Source organism: Hippocampus bargibanti, linkage group LG03 (assembly GCF_051943395.1).
Source record: "Hippocampus bargibanti isolate YZ-2025 linkage group LG03, ASM5194339v1, whole genome shotgun sequence".
Lineage (NCBI taxonomy): Eukaryota > Metazoa > Chordata > Actinopteri > Syngnathiformes > Syngnathidae > Hippocampus > Hippocampus bargibanti.
In genome coordinates this window covers 9,591,025-9,607,255 of record NC_142736.1, presented here as the reverse complement: position 1 = coordinate 9,607,255, position 16,231 = coordinate 9,591,025, and the positions used below count along the sequence as shown (strand labels likewise).

General features: G+C 40.9%; 1 protein-coding gene across 5 annotated transcripts in view; it reads right to left on the bottom strand.

The window, feature by feature from the left end:
- Positions 1 to 16,231, bottom strand: part of LOC148900243 (multiple epidermal growth factor-like domains protein 11) — a 181,247-nt gene that overhangs the window by 53,549 nt on the left and 111,467 nt on the right. For 4 of the 5 annotated variants that reach the window (XM_088991836.1, XM_088991837.1, XM_088991838.1 and 1 more), the window contains exons 6-8: positions 9,529 to 9,775; positions 5,374 to 5,494; positions 5,152 to 5,288 (exon numbers count right to left, since the gene is read on the bottom strand). In XM_088991836.1, the coding sequence (XP_088847962.1) occupies positions 5,152 to 5,288; positions 5,374 to 5,494; positions 9,529 to 9,775 (505 nt within the window). Of the gene's footprint in view, positions 1 to 5,151; positions 5,289 to 5,373; positions 5,495 to 9,524; positions 9,776 to 16,231 lie in introns of those variants that run through there. The other variant, XM_088991840.1, reaches the window with a different exon arrangement.

Below are 16,231 nucleotides of genomic sequence, written 5' to 3'. Positions count from 1 at the left end.
TCATGATGAGGACTGCCTGACTCTGGGTTAGATGTTGTGTGTGGGTCCCAAATGTTAATAGCTGGTTTGTTTGCACTGCCATGTGTTCATGGGGAGGAGATACTTTCTTTCGCCAGCAGACATGAATCATGTCAGACCCTGGTGCTCTCGAACTTTTCATCTTTGACACTCTCGCTTGGAAATCGGCTGCTGTTATGGTTACTGGTTCTTGTTCTGGGAGGTTGCTCTGCTCTGCTTGATTATCTGCCTTGCCACTGACACTCGACTGTAGCTTGAGAATATTATATTAATTTTCTCTTGGTCACTGCCTCTCTCATATTGTGTACCTCTTTTCAGGCGAGCAGCTAGCATGCTATACAGTATAAAAAATATATTTATGATGTTAAAATTGTGGTCTTTGTGGGCGCCACGATGGCGCCCGAGTAGGCAGCCGTCGGCAAGTGCTCTGAAGAGCGAGCACTTTCTTTTGTTACTTTGTGTTGTTGTGCGTTGTGTGGACTGGATGTGGATTGTTTTTCAGCGTTTTTGGCCACGACATTCATCAAGGAGGAGACTGTGCTGAGCGGTTGCGCCTTCTCGGCAGCACAAATATACCAGCACTCTTTTTGATTGGGAGGAATGTCTGTGCCATTTGACTGTCATCACCGGACATCCCTGGGGCGTTTGTGCTTTTTTTGCGCCTGTAACGGGCAGCAATTCCACAGCCCTTTTGTTCAGCAGAAAGGTCAGTGCTGTTGGACAGTTTTCACACTTTCAGAAGAAAGCAGCATCAGCTCAGAGCAGCGATGGGTATGTGGAACTGTCGCGGCTTGGAATTATGTGGGACAGGAGATATGAGACAATCTCTTTTCATCAATTGATGCGACAGCTTCGTTTTTGCTTTCAACTTTTAGCTTGAAGCAGATGTGCACATTCCACCATGACGTCCCTGATCTACTGGTGAAAAGGACACTTTGATCCTCTCTTCTTTCATCTCGAACTGCTTCATGCAACAAAGAGGGTGCAGAAAGTGTTTAAGATTGAATACTTTCTGTGTCTTTTGTGTTCTGTCACATTATTATAGAATTTTTTTACTTCAAGATGGTGCTGCGAGAATGGCTGCATTTTCTGCAGCTCCTGTATTTTCTGGTTGCTGCTATGAAATTTAAATTTCTCCACTGAGACAAATAAAGGGCCATCTAATCTAATTTTTATTTAAAAACATATTTAGAGCTGCTCTTTAATGATTGGCACATACAACGTGGAGGTGGGTGAGACTTGGTATTGGGAGTTTCGGTGACATGTGGAAGCTAGTATATTCAAACTCAGTCGAAGGAGCAAGAATGACAGACAAACAGCATGGTGTGCAGACAAACTGGAGTGAGGGTCTGACAAGGGTGCAAAAGTTGTGTTCATGGTAAATAAGAGATAAGGAAAAAAGGTTTACAACTACAAACAAATTCTGCATCTTTTTTAAGACTTGTCATTGAGTGTGACACATTCTCCACTGTGAGACTAATAAAGGCAAATCCAATCCAATCCATTTAAATTTACATTGATACTGTTTTTTTAAGAGGTGGATATTTGAAATTCATAATTTGGAGCGAGTAATGCATTTATTGTGGAAACATTTGGTCAGTTTACACTGAAGGGTCTTTAGCAATCCTTGTGCTCCTCTTCTCAAGGAAAGAGAAGAACCTGAGTCAACTAAATTTATGATAAAGATCCAAATAAAACTGCTTTCCTTCTGAATGGAACATTGCTTATGCTAATAAGCTAAAAGCCAATATAGCGTAACATCACCACATGCACGCACACCTACTAGTTGAAGCTACAGCGAAATAGACAAATCACTCAATTACATTTTTCGGTGTGAGGATGTCTGTTCGGTATCATGTTCAAATCCTGGTAACTTACTTGAGACTCTTATCTTTGCTAATTCCATTATAACGTGGACATCGTGGAAGAGAATTCCATGTCGGTTAATTTACCTGTCGAATCCTAAAACAAATGGTTGCAATTTGTTTCAATTGAGAATAAAGGTGGGAAGCGAGCAAACGAAACAAAAGATGGCAAGGACAACACAGGGAGACTTTTTTACAGTGAATGTATTTTGATGGTGGTGTTCCAACTGGGCCGTCAAAGCCTTCACTGCAGGTGCAAACACTATCTGAAAAATAAACCGACAATTTAGAAAATGGAAATAATTTCTTGCCAACAATGTTTTGCCTTCATTTAATAGCGTATGTCTTGGCCTTGCCGACTCATCCCTTTTGTGAGTATATTATTATTATTATTATTATTATTATTATTATTATTATTATTATTATTGTGTTTTTCGATGAAATCAGATTTCAGCTTAGGCAATGTTGCAATGCACATATTTCATCCAAGGCATTGAGGACCCTCGAGTGCAGGCATTGACAGCACACACACACACACACACACACACACACACACACACACACACACACACACACACACACACACACACACACACACACACACACACACACACACACACACACACACACACACACACACACACACACACACACACCACACACACACACACGCACACACACACACACACAGACACACACACACACACACACACACACACACGCAGACATGCACCCACCCACACACACACACACACACACGCACACGCACACGCACACACGCATGCACACACACGCATGCACACACTACTGAAATCATTGATTCCTCACTTCGCCAATCAAATTGTAGATTCACCTTTGAAAAACCATCACAGAGGTTCCGTGATGAGTGAGTTTTTCCATCCTTTCATTGCTTCAGTTATTATTGCGAGGTCAACCCGTGTGGAAGACGGTACCAGATGATTATTATATCCTGGTATGTGTCAAAAAAGTATATGTACAGTGCATATTAATATGTAAAATAATTAGTAAATAAGTAGCGACTGTCTACTCAAGTGTCAATATTCACTCAAATTCAAACTGGTAAATGCTTTAAAATGTTGCCTCGGTTTTCGAACGACTCACAGTTCGAACAAATCGGAGTCCGAACAAAAAATTCCAGAAATTCTTGCTTCGTAGTTCGAACAAAAATCGGAGTTTGAATGCCTGTACGACGCGTGAGTGCGTACCCAAGGGTGGGATGCTGAGCGGCGTACGGGTGTAGATTGCTCTCTTCGTGACCAACTGTTGTCGCGTGCGGACGTGCTGCGTTTTGCTCTCGTGTTTAATATAGGTGTACGACGTGTTTTAGCCCCTAATCATGCCTCCAAAGAAAGTCAGTGAAAGCAGCAAAGCTGCTACAAGTGAAAAAAGAAAAGTAGTGCGTACAACTATTGCGATTAAGAAAGAAATAATAGCAAAATATGAAGGAGCGACTAGTTTAAATGTCCCAGAGTACGTGATTAGGGGATTGACATCAGCTGACGAAGGTCGGGAGCGGCGGCCCCGCCCCAGCTGTCGACTCGCACGTGACAGTGTGCGAGTGTCTGAACTGGCTAGGGAATACATCATGGCGAAATCTACGATCAGTACGATACTAAATAATAAGGAGGCTGTGAAATCCTATTCATAATGCTTTTCTTCATCCTTTTTTTTTACACGTTCATGTTAGCGTAATCTTTCGTACGGAAGATTACGATAACGCGAACGTACGATTAGCCTGGGTTACATTTATGTTATTTGTGTCTTTGCCATTTTGCTTAACATTTTCTGAGATATACATTACTTTTTATGCTTTGGTCAGCATTTTAATGTGCAATTTTATGCATAAAATACAGTAAAGTCTCGTTATATCGATATCGTTTATATTGATAATACTGCTTATTACGACACTATTTTCATTTCCCGTGCACATTTCTAGTCTTTTTACGTATAATTACTTCCGCTTAGTACGATTGGTGGTTTTTACGATAATCTGGTTACTACGGTGCTCTTTTTCATCTCCCGCCGGCCATTTTGCTGTTTATATCGATACACGCCATCGGTCGCGCCATTGGTCGATTTGGTCACGTGACCTGGTCACGTGAGTTTGTTACGTGACCAGCTCCCGTGTAGCGGAGCCGTTTTCATTTTCAGATGCTAGCTCGTGTGTAGCAGACGAGATTGAAGTGTTTGTGTTAAAAGGTAAAAATGGGAAGCAGAAGAAGATTGACGACTTTTTAAAATTGCATACATAATACAGTAAGATGTAAGTGTTGCAGTTTCCCTGTTGTGTTATTGGATTGGATTGGATTTGTCTTTATTAGTCTCGCAGTGGAGAAATTTACATTTCACAGCAGAAAAGTTATGAAAGAAATGAAAGTAGAAAAGCAAAACATAGGAGCTGCTGGAAAGGCAGCCACTCTCGCAGCGCCGTCTTGAAGTCAAAAGAACAAAAAAATGTATGTACATGCCCACTGTACTGTATATGAATGCAATCGTTTTTTGCAACAATGTTTCTTGTTTTGTCTGCTGAAGCGTGATGATTTTGAAAATTACCGTACATTCCATACTGTTTATTAAAGGACAACCGATGTCACTTTTTATTCAAATGCAAAACACCAATGAAAATGACTTCACGACAAGACGTCTTGCATTGCTTGTGAATCCAAACAATGGCTTCAGATTCAGATAATATGCTTTCTTGTTACACATCCAGCGATGAATATGATTCAAATACACTGTAGTTCTGAAGAGGAAAGCATACATGTTTGCAATCGATTAAAGAATGAGATGTGCCATTTTGAGGCAACATTGGGGGAACATCTCTCACCCGAAAAAAAGAAAGAGGCACAAAATGGCGAGCTCATGGCCAGCTCCGTTTCTTATATGGCGCTTGGATGCCCTCTTTTGGCGGCTTTTGTTAATGCAGTTCGGCGCAGGACTGATATATCGACAGTACGGTCATATCGAAATTTTTTGTAACTCCCGAGAATATCGATATAACGAGACTTTACTGTAATGTATAAAATACTAAAAAGGTAAACATTCAGGGTGTTGGAACAGATTAAAACGATTTACATTATTTGTAATGGGAAAAATGATTTTGGTGTTCGACTTAATCGCTTTTCGAACAGGGTTCTGAAACGGATTATGGTCGAGAACGGAGGTTCCACTGTATTTCTTTTTAGATTAAGGTTATTTCCCAACATATTGTATAAAAATAATATTTTTGTCCGTTCATGCCGTGTACCTTTCTCCAATGTAGCCAGCAGTGCATTGGCACTGGCCGCTGATGTGATCACACAGGCCTCCATTACGACACGTACACTCCAGGGAGCAATTGATGCCGAATGAGCCAAATTGACACGGCTGCGCGCACACAGGACCCTGACAAAGGAAGACAACAAAACCTTACACTGGACAATTTGGATCTTTGTCTGAAATAAAGACAAACTGTCAAAGTTTTTCATACCACCCAACCAGCAGGACAGGAACACGCCCCAGTCACATGATGGCACATTCCGCCATTTTGGCAGGGACAGCGCTGCTCACACATGGGGCCATGCTTCCCTGGTGGACAAGATTCCTTGCAACTAAAGAGAAAAAAAACATTGCGACAATTAACAATTAAATAAGTTACATATGAACTGGGAAGCCAGTGACATTAAGGTTGTGAGTTCAATCCCCACTCGGGCCTCACTGTGTGAAGTATGCATGTTGTCCACGTGCTTGCGTGGGGTTTCTCCGGGTCCCCCGGTTTCCTCCCACATTCAAAAATAATGCATGGGAGGCTAAATCATACCTGGCAACTTATACTAGTTCCTCGTATTTGATATGTTTTTTCATCATTTTGAATTGTGTACGCCGTATAACAACCTTTATACGATTTTAAAAAATGCGGTTATCGAGTCTTTGTCGATGAAGCATGATATGCGCATGCGCGTCACATTTGTGTTGCAATCGAGGAATCAACTAGTTATAACGTAGAAGTAAGCATGGGAGAACCACCAAGTAAGAAGAGAAAAATTCTAGGATCGGGTCGCCACCAAAAAGAATGAGAGAGTCTCCAAGGTGAATACGCTGGATGGATAAGATCGTCGACAAAAGGTCCTCAGTTTTCGTTCTGCGTTCCGTGTAAAAAGTACGTAAAAGTTGCTTGCTACAAGTTGATTTTACGATCTAAAGAGCCACTTTAAAACTGCCAGACACGTGGAAAATGTAGCCAATAGCAAGTCTCATGTTCCGTCGAACAAACACTTCGTATCGAGTGCTGATCCCGCGGCGTATACACAGAGTATAGAAAGACAATGGGAACTGATATTTTAACATCATTGTTGCAGATAAAGCTAGATTGTGACAGTGTGTGCTACAGAGTAAAACCATCTTTAGAACAGATGAAGTCTGCTAAAAATTGAAATAATTGCTTGTGGTGTGTATTAAGTAAATAAAATAATGTAAACAAATTACCTTTGTTTTTATTCTATCTCTGTTTTTATTCTTGCTATAAGTAAATAATTACGTGTCCGGTTGTGTTTGTAAGGTTTATTATCGCTTAATAACGGGAATTGCAATCATTAATAAGGGGAGCAAAAGTAATAATCAAGCATGTGTATATATTTTTTTATCGCTGCATACGGTCCATTATGAAAGCATAATGTGTGCATGCGTGGAAATGCAGTTTGCATTTCCGCTTTTGTTAGAGTTTTTTTATCATTTCAAATAATGTACGGCATACTACAACTTAAATACGGGAATTGTAATTATTTATAAGGGCATATATTAGCCAAGGTTGACGGGTATGCTAAATGAACATTCCAACTTCACCTTTGGTGTGAGTTTGAGCGTGAATGGTGGTTTGTGTCTGTGTGCCAGACACATGTTCCCGCATGCAGGGAAAATTGCATCAAAATCAAACATAAGTGCATGCTGTCGTATCAAATGTTGCGGGTAATTTTCAACGTACCCTTATATATACACATAAGTTATATACATAAGTTATACATATAGAGGTAACATCCGACTTATGATCGGCGCAACTTACAACCACCCGTACTTATGACCACGACGACCAGATTTTAATTCTTTGCCTGGCACCGCAACGCGGTAGCAGCCCGGCAACGCATATGACAATTTTGGCCAGCGAGCATCTCCCTCTCGCACAGCAATCGACCGTGTGATGGCACCGGAGGGAGTGTCCGCGGTTCCGCTGGGGCGCGCGGAACTGCCACAATGAGAACGGGGGGAAGGTCGCCGCCCCTCTTTGAGATTTTTCTGCTTGAGTTTATTCTGCTTTGGATCAGAACGCCTGTGGGGTTGGGTCGCGCATCGGCGTGGAGAGTAGGGGAGGGCCGGGGAGAAGGCAACCGGTAGAAAGAACACCGGCGACCCAGACCCACGCCCGCCTCTGTGGCATCTAAATGAGACCGTTTGCAAGTGATTTAGCACTGAGTCTCTATTCAACATTTTGAATTAATTTCGACTTGCAACCATTTTGACTTCTGATCGTTTGGTCGGAACGGAACCCGGTCGTAAGTGGGATGTTACCTGTTTACGATTAGACATAGAGATACAGTCGAGTCCTATATGTTATATTTTTACAAGGCTATAAATACGAACAAAGATGTCAAGAATTTCACATGCATTAACATTATTCACATTTAGAGGCGGTATTAACATCTTAAAAATGCATATCACGCCGCTTTCCACAATGTATTGTATCAATACTGCAATTGCCCTTTATTTGATCTATAACGTACAGTTTGCTGAGTATCTTTATTTAGCAATTGGGTCTCAGTCTGTATTTTATGATCGGTTACTTGTTCCATATACATATGAGAGGGAAAATCGTGATTGAATAATCAGTGATTCCGATTCAAGTGATGCTGAATAGTTAAGTAGCAGTGAAAGGCAATAGCTCTTGATTGGGAACATTAAAGGACAACCGACACAATTTTTTTGTTTCCTAACTGACATCAGAAAAACGTTTTATAGCATCTAAAATACTCAAAACACACAGGCTGATATTTTTAGTTAAATGCAAAACACCAATAAAAATGAGTTAAAGTGTCCCAAAACTTCAAAAATGACCTCGGTGATGCCGAGTTTCAGAAGGTCCCGCCCCCTTGTTCGTGACATCACGTCTTGCCTTTCTAGAATCAAAACAATGGCTTCAGATTCGGAGAAGATGCTTTCTTGTTACTCATCCAGTTATGAATATGATTCAAATAGTTCTAAAGAGTAAGGCATAAATGTTTGCAATCGATTAAAGAAGTCCTTCCATATCAATTCGAACCGTCAGGACTCCAATGTAGCATCCCAGAAAATGCACAAGATGGTGCCTAATCTCCGTTGGAAATGGGCTGATTTGTCTGTATCAAATAGTAGTCTTGGTGCAACACACGATTCACCATAGCGTTATTTATGTGTTTTCCTACTAATTTCGCCATTAACACGGATCAACACGAAGTTTTCAGACCAAACAAAGTACCCAAAATGCATTGTGTGTCGCTTTCTCGATCAGGGGCATTCCAGACGTGACGTCACGTCAGGCATCGGCATCAACTCGAAAACAAGACTTCCTGAATATTAAGCTCGAGTCTTAAAACATAAAATATAGCTATATGCCGTGGAATCTTTGTAAAATACAGTCAGTAGAAGTCATTTGAAGTGATTTTATTTTGTGGCAATTTTATGGACACAACTTGTCCGGGGGCGTCCGGCAATTAATATTCAGAGATCTGATGTTGACGATTGATGATTAGAATACATTAATGATCAATGACCTTCCAAAGTAACTGCAGTCACATGACTTCACTGAGAAAAAGTGTTAGAGTACCATATTTTCCGGTGTATAAGGCGCACCCTCAACAAATGGTATATTTTCAAACATTTTCCATATACAGTATAAGGCGCACCGGAGTACAAGGCGCACCGTCACTGAATGAAAAAAAAAATCCAAATATAATATATCAATATATACAGTAAAGTCTCGTTATATCGATATTCAAGGGAGTCCGAAAAAATATCGATATAACCGGGACTATCGATATATCCGACCCTGTTTGTATGTAATTTTCTCCGTGCGTGCATAGAAATAGTATCGATATAACCGGGACTATCGATATATCCGATATCGATATAACGAGACTTTACTGTATATATGTTTTCCAAATATAAGCACACCATAGTATAAGGTGCTACGATAGAAGCTGGGGTTACGCACTACTTCTTCTAAAGGGGGCAAATTGATTTGTGACTGCTGACAATAGATGCAAGACCTGTTGTGCCTCAATATGACTTCACATATAAGGCGCACTAGCGTATAAGGTACAGGGTCGTCTTTTCAAGAAAATGAAGGCCTTTGCGTGCACTTTATACACCGGAAAATACGGTAGTTGCTATTCCTGGTGATCAACTTCTGATCAATCAATGGCGTACATCCTATGTCTTGCGTCCCGAGTCATCAGGGATCATCTATTTGAGTGTTACCCAGAAATCCGCAACAGCAAAAAGAAAATCACTGCGCTGTTGTCGCATGGGTGAGCAACATGAAGAATAGTTTCTGAATGTGCATAGAAATATAGCAAAATCTAGTTCAAGGCATCAATATCAACGAGGAGCTACCTACAAGGCCCCAGTGTATCCAGGCGCACAGAGGCACTCGCCACTTTCATGGTGGCATTTTGCACCATTCAGGCATTGGCACTCAAGCAGGCAGTCCTTGCCGAAGAAGTGGGGCTCGCACGGCTCCTCACACCGCCAGCCCTGGTAACCATCTGTGCAGACGCAGGCTCCTGTGATTGGGTTACATTTGGCCCCGTTCCGACACTGACAGCGATTCGCGCAGTGGGGACCCCAGAAGTCACTTTCACAGGCTAGACAAAGAGAGAGAATTGGGTGAGTCAATATGTCATTTATGACTGAATTTTCATCAATGTTTGTCCTGTCAAGGGATTAACAAGGTCTAAAAAAACTTCCATGATAATAATCATTAATTACTATCATTTCCAAAATGCTACGATGCAATAAATGCATGCATTTATCTAAAATAATTCACATGGAGGCTGAGAAACATAGTTAGTATGACGGAGAGTACTGGTTGAGAAGCTCAAGATCGGATTCGAGACTTAAATTCAAGCTAATTTAAGCACATACAGTAAAGTCTCGTTATATCGATATTCAAGGGAGTCCAAAAAAATATCGATATAACCGGGACTATCGATATATCCGACCCTGTTTGCATGTACTTTTCTCCATGCGTGCATAGAAATAGTATCAATATAACCGGGACTATCGATATATCCGATATCGATATAACGAGACTTTACTGTATTGTTAAAAATGTAATTGATTTGTATAACAACAAGTCAACACGGTGATCAACTGCTTCCTATGCCTGCCTCAAAGCACAGTGGTGAAAGATTCAATTCTGGATCAAGCCCCCTCTGATCATGTCGCTCTTGCTTTGTTTTTTCAATCTGCAGCTGGAGAATGGGCATTTCACCGTTAGCCGCACCTGACCCTAAACCTCCTCATGACCGAGATACCTTGAAAAGCCATGTCACGCAAAAAATTGCTTGTCAGATTATTAAATCTTGCTAAGATCTTCACATTTTTCAAAATAGTTTTCAAGTATTTTCTTGCAGCGTTTTGGATTCTCTTTTACAAAAAAGTACTTGCAAGTACAGTAAAGTCTTGTTATATCGATATTCAAGGGAGTCCGAAAAAATATCGATATAACCGGGACTATCGATATATCCGATATCGATATAAGGAGACTTTACTGTAGTTGGACAAGTACAGGCATATATGTTGTATGTTTGCTCACGTTTTTTTTTCTTACTTCAGCTTCAGGATGTAAAAATACATTTTGAGGATGTCACAGATGTTCGCTCGGACACTGTGAACAAAGGCTCGAACACAGAAGATTGTATTTTACTGCCGGCAGGGTGAGCAGGTTTCAGGAAGACACTTTGTTTAAGCTTCCCGACTGACACACCCGAACTATGCGGCCCTGCCCAGCAATTTTTGAGTGTACATGCAAATTCAAGTCATATATTAGTAAAACACAGCCTTCTTGATTTGAATGTCACACCCCTTGGCGTCTCCTGGACATCCCCCCAAGTTGTCCGTTGGTACAAGCACCAACATCCATAAACCAACAGAACGTAGACATTTTAATGGGTTGCCTTTCCATGAACTGATAGATTTGTAACCTGGCTAATGAGCTCTTCTCGTACAAGAGCGTGCCAATACTCCCTATACAAGGTATCCACAAACACTCCCTTCCTCCGGAGGCTAGATTTGTACCCGAGGACTACAGTTTAATAGGCTGGTCCTATTCTTATCAAAGTGCAGAAGAAACCATTGTGTATTGCAGTCACACGTGTTCGACCAACTAAACATACAACAGTATGACACCTTTAAACATAATAACTTCTATTCTGTCTATTCTCTATCATGGGATTAAGCGGATTTCTTGTCAATGATCACAAAATAAAATATTTTGAGGCTTGTATAATATCCTGGATTGTATTTTAATTTTTCTTTCAGCAAAGTAAATGCCTCCCCTAATTTACAAAGTGATTTTAAAATGAGACTGTAATGATAGGAAGTCAAGTAAAGTCAGCTTTATTTTCAAATAGGCCACGTGTGCAACTGACAGCATAGAGAGATTAATTTCTCAACCACAGTGCAGACATGCAGTGCATTGAAAACACACACCAAAAAATAATATGAAGAAAATAAGTTGATTATTCAATAACATCGCCACAAGGGGACACAAGCCAGTCGTCTTATTGTGCCGGTAAATACAGAGGGTTGTGTCAGGAAGGGCATCCGATGTAAGATTTTTGCCAAAACAAATATGCCAATCAGACCTCTGAATCTCATGGCGGATTGCCGACAACAACGACAGCCATTGGCACTGTTGACCTTCAGCAAGCCGGTGGAAAATGGACTACTGTTGGTCGAAGAAGGTGAGGAGGGAGGTGTGCCCGTAGGAAAAGAGGGAAATTGAACGGCAACAGTATAGCATTAAGAGTAGAAACTTTTAATGTAGTAACAATGACAGGTAAAGGTAGAGAGCTGGTTGACATGATGCAGAGAAGGAAGACAGACGTACTGTGTGACCGGGTCGAAAGCGAGCAAGGCTAGAAGCTTAGGCTCAGGGTTCAAGTTGTTCTATCATGGTGAAGACAGAAAGAGAAAGTGAGTTGGGGTTATCTTGAAAGAGGAGTTTGTGAGGAATGTCTGAGAAATAAAAAGAGTATCAGATAGAATGATGAAGCTAGAAACTGAAGGTGTGATGTTAAATGTTGTTAATGGGTATGCCCCACAAGTATGTGAGCTGGCGGAGAAGGAGAAATTTTGGTTGGACTTTGATGAAGTCATACAGAACATCCAGAGAAGTGAGAGGGTTGCAATTCGTGGAGACGTCAATGGACATGTTGGCACAGGAAACAAAGATGATGAGGTGGTGATGGGCAGGTTTGGAGTCCAGATGAGGAACGCTGAAGAACAGATGGTGATTGACCTTGCTAAGAGGATGGAAATAGCTATTGTGAATACTTTCTTCAGAAGAGACAGGAACATAGGGTGACCTATAAGAGTGGAGGCAGGTGCACAGGAAGACTACATTTTGTATCAACGGTGCCATCTGAAGGATATCAGTGAGTGCAAAAAAAGTGGTTTTGAGTTTGTAGCCAGACAGCATAGGTTGGTGACGCTGGAAATGAGGAAGATGAAGAAACCAAAGGCAGAACTGAGAATAAAATGGTGTACGTTGAAAAAGGAAGAGTGTTGCATGACTTTTAGGAAGGAGTTTAGGTAAGCACTGGGTGGGCAACAGGTTCTTCCAGATGACTGGCAAATTACACCGAACGTAATCAGAGAGACAGGTCAGAAAGTACTTGGTGTATCGAGTGGAAGAAAAGTAGATAAGGAGACCTGGTGGTGGAATGGGGAGGTGCAGGAGTGTGTACAGAGAAAGAGGTAAGCAAAGAAGAAGTGGGACATTGAGAGGACAGAAGAGAGTAGACAGCAGTACAAGGAGATGCAGCGCATGGTTAAAGCACAGGTGGCAAAGGCCAAACAAGAGGCCTATGATGGCTTGTATGCTAGGCTGGACAGCAAGGAAGGCGAGACCGAGAGACTAAGATCGTAAGGACAGGCAGCAGGTTTGAGTGATTAAGGATGGAGATGGCAATGTATTAACATATGCCAGTAGTGTGATGGCAACATGCAAAAAGTACTTTGAAGAATTGATGAATGAGGAAAATGAGAATGAACAAAGAGTAGAATATGCGACTGTTGTGAACCAAGAGTTAGCAAAGATTAGCAAGGATGATTTACTTTTATGGCTCTCTGAGTCAAAAAGGTTCCCGACCCCTGGTCCAGAGCAATGAAGAGTGTGGAAAAGAGGTGAAGAAGCGTGTCCAAGCAGGCTGGATAGGCTGGAGAAAATGTCAGATCGGATTAAAGGAAAGGTGGATAAAACGGTGGTGAGAACAGCCACTAGCCAGCCTGGAGACAGTGCCACTGAAGAAAAGACAGGTAGCAGATATGAAGATGTTGAGGTTTTCTTTGGGAGTGACCAGGTTGGACAGGATCAGGAATGAGTATATCAGAGGGACAACTCATATTAGAGGCTTTGGAGAGAAAGTCATTGAGGCCAGACTGAGATGGTTTGGACATGTCCAGAGGAGAGAGAGTGACTATATCGGAAGAAGGATGCGAGCCTTGAACTGCCAGGTAGGAAAGAAAGACCTCAGAGGAGGTTTATGGATGTTGTCAAAGAGGACACGCACAAAGAGAGATGGAGGACACTGATTCGCTGTGACGACCCCCTGAAGGGAAAAGCCGAAAGGAAAAGAAAAAAGAAGTTGATTATTCAATAAGATTTTTTTCTTTAACGCAAATACACAGGAGAGTAGATGAAATTAAAATGATAGATTTCAGATGTGATTGTTATCACGCAAACATTTTTTTTTTGCATACAATCATTCAATAGAGTTCTTTAGCTTCTGATAATGTCTTTATTGCTCTTTTTATCTTTTAGATGGTCATATTATGCGAGCTATTAAAAATTATACCAAATATGTGGGTTACTGCTTCAATGAGAATAATTATTGCTGTTCTAAAATGTTCACAACTCAATGATCTCTCATCATGAACAAGACTTGCCTGAAAGCTTGCGTAAACACCCAAGGACAATTTTTCCACATTATGCTCTTACTGAGTACGGTACTGGACCTTTCATGCTTTTTGTCTATTCATCACACAGTTAATTGCCAGTAAATAGACTCAATCCACTTGAAGGAATTTATTGTGGCAAAATTGCCAAAATAAAACTCTCTCGGAATGGTAAGAAATAAACCAAGGAGGGAAGAGTTGTGTATCTTACAGTACTGCATACTGAATGTTTGGACACTTTCCTTCCTTCATTTGCACATCTGTTGCTCCTGTCTTCTTTTTATCCCTGTCATCTTGTGTCACACTCTCAGAAAGGGGAATACTCTTTATTACTCTTAACTCATAAGGCTGCATCATCAAATCCTTCATCTTCTCAAAGCCTCAATTATTCAGCAGCAAAGAGCCCAAATCAAATGACTAATGACTTTGAACAAGAGTAGCTTGCTGGCACCATGCAGAACTTTTTTTGGGTAAATTAAGAACAGAATAATACTCTTTGACAAGGACATACTCAGTAAGGGGTAGTTTTCAGTTTGTCAGTGGTTAATCACCTCTTGCCGTTCATATTCCGTAGCCCTGTCGGCTGAAAGCATGTACTACACGTGCAGTCAAAAAATAAAGAAGAAATTATCGCCGGTTCGCGTCCCGGTCCGGCCTAAAAAATGTATATATATATATATATATATATATATATATATATATATATATATATATATATATATGTGTTGTTCCCGGGATCTGTTGCCACCACTCGTCGAGTTTGGGGGTCACTGCCCCGAGTGCTCCGACCACCACAGGCACGACTGTCACCTTTACCTTCCAGGTACTCTCCAGCTTCTCTCTGAGCCCTTGGTATTTCTCCATTTTCTCATGTTCCTTCTTTCTGATGTTTCCATCACTCGGGACCGCGACATCCACGACAACGGCTTTCCTTTCCCCTTTATCTATGAGCACGATATCTGGTTGGTTGGCCATTACCATCTTGTCAGTCTGTATCTGGAAGTCCCACAGGATATATATATATATATATATATATATATATATATATATATATATATATATATATATATATATATATATATATATATATATATTTCACACTTGTTGGATGACAAATATTGCCACTGGTCACTTTAGGATATTCTGCACTAAGTGAACAACTGTGATTTTATTCTATCACTGATCACTTTAGCTATGCTTGATACTTTGCATTTTGTCTCACAGTTGTTCCTGAGAGGTACCACTTACATTACGGAATGACCTTCAATTCTTATTTGTCACATCCTTGTTTATGATGATACTAGTGCAGCGTGTTCTACCAAAGACAAATTCCTTCTGATTCTGGTGGTCCCTGTTGTTGTATTTTGAGCGGCATGCAATGTGCCACATAAAGTCTGGCCCAAAGGCAGTCCGAGATGGATCCCGTGCTAGCATGATGGACAGATGGACAATGTGTCCTTCGGTCCTCTCTTGTCGTCACATTTTCCTGTAGTCAGTTGATCCGTTTGATATTTTTCTTTTAATTTTACTAAAATGTCTGTTATTGAACAAAAGTTTATTGTGTTTAGAGAACCAAGGGTGGAGGAAATTAGTATAATTTTGATGGACTTGGTCACAAATGCACGAGCCATTTAAATGCTGCTCTGTCTTTACCTTCCAGTCATTTGTAACAAAAGGGTTTCCGTGCAGAACTATTTCCTGACACAAAAAGAAATTATGCAAATGTCAAATCATTCATTTGCCGTTATCAGGTGGCAGTCATTGGTTGAGTTGATTTTCTTTCAGGAAAATGCAAAACAAAAACTACTTCTGTGTGCCCTGAGATTGATTTGAAAATCCTCCAGGGCTTGATTTTATAAATTCTAAGCATGAACTTCAGCAGAACTGGCTTCAGGGCAGTGACTAAAGGTCAACCGACGTCTCCGGACAAGTTGTGTCCATAATTTGTAAAATCGCTTCAAATGAGGCGTAACATCGCTTCTACTGGGCATATTTTACAAAGATTCCACCACATATAGCTATATTTTACGTTTTAAGACTCGTGCTGAATATTCCGGAAGTCTTGTCTTTGAGTTGGTGACGAGTCCTCACCCTACATCACTGAAGGAACGCCCCTGACTGAGAAAGGACATACCTTG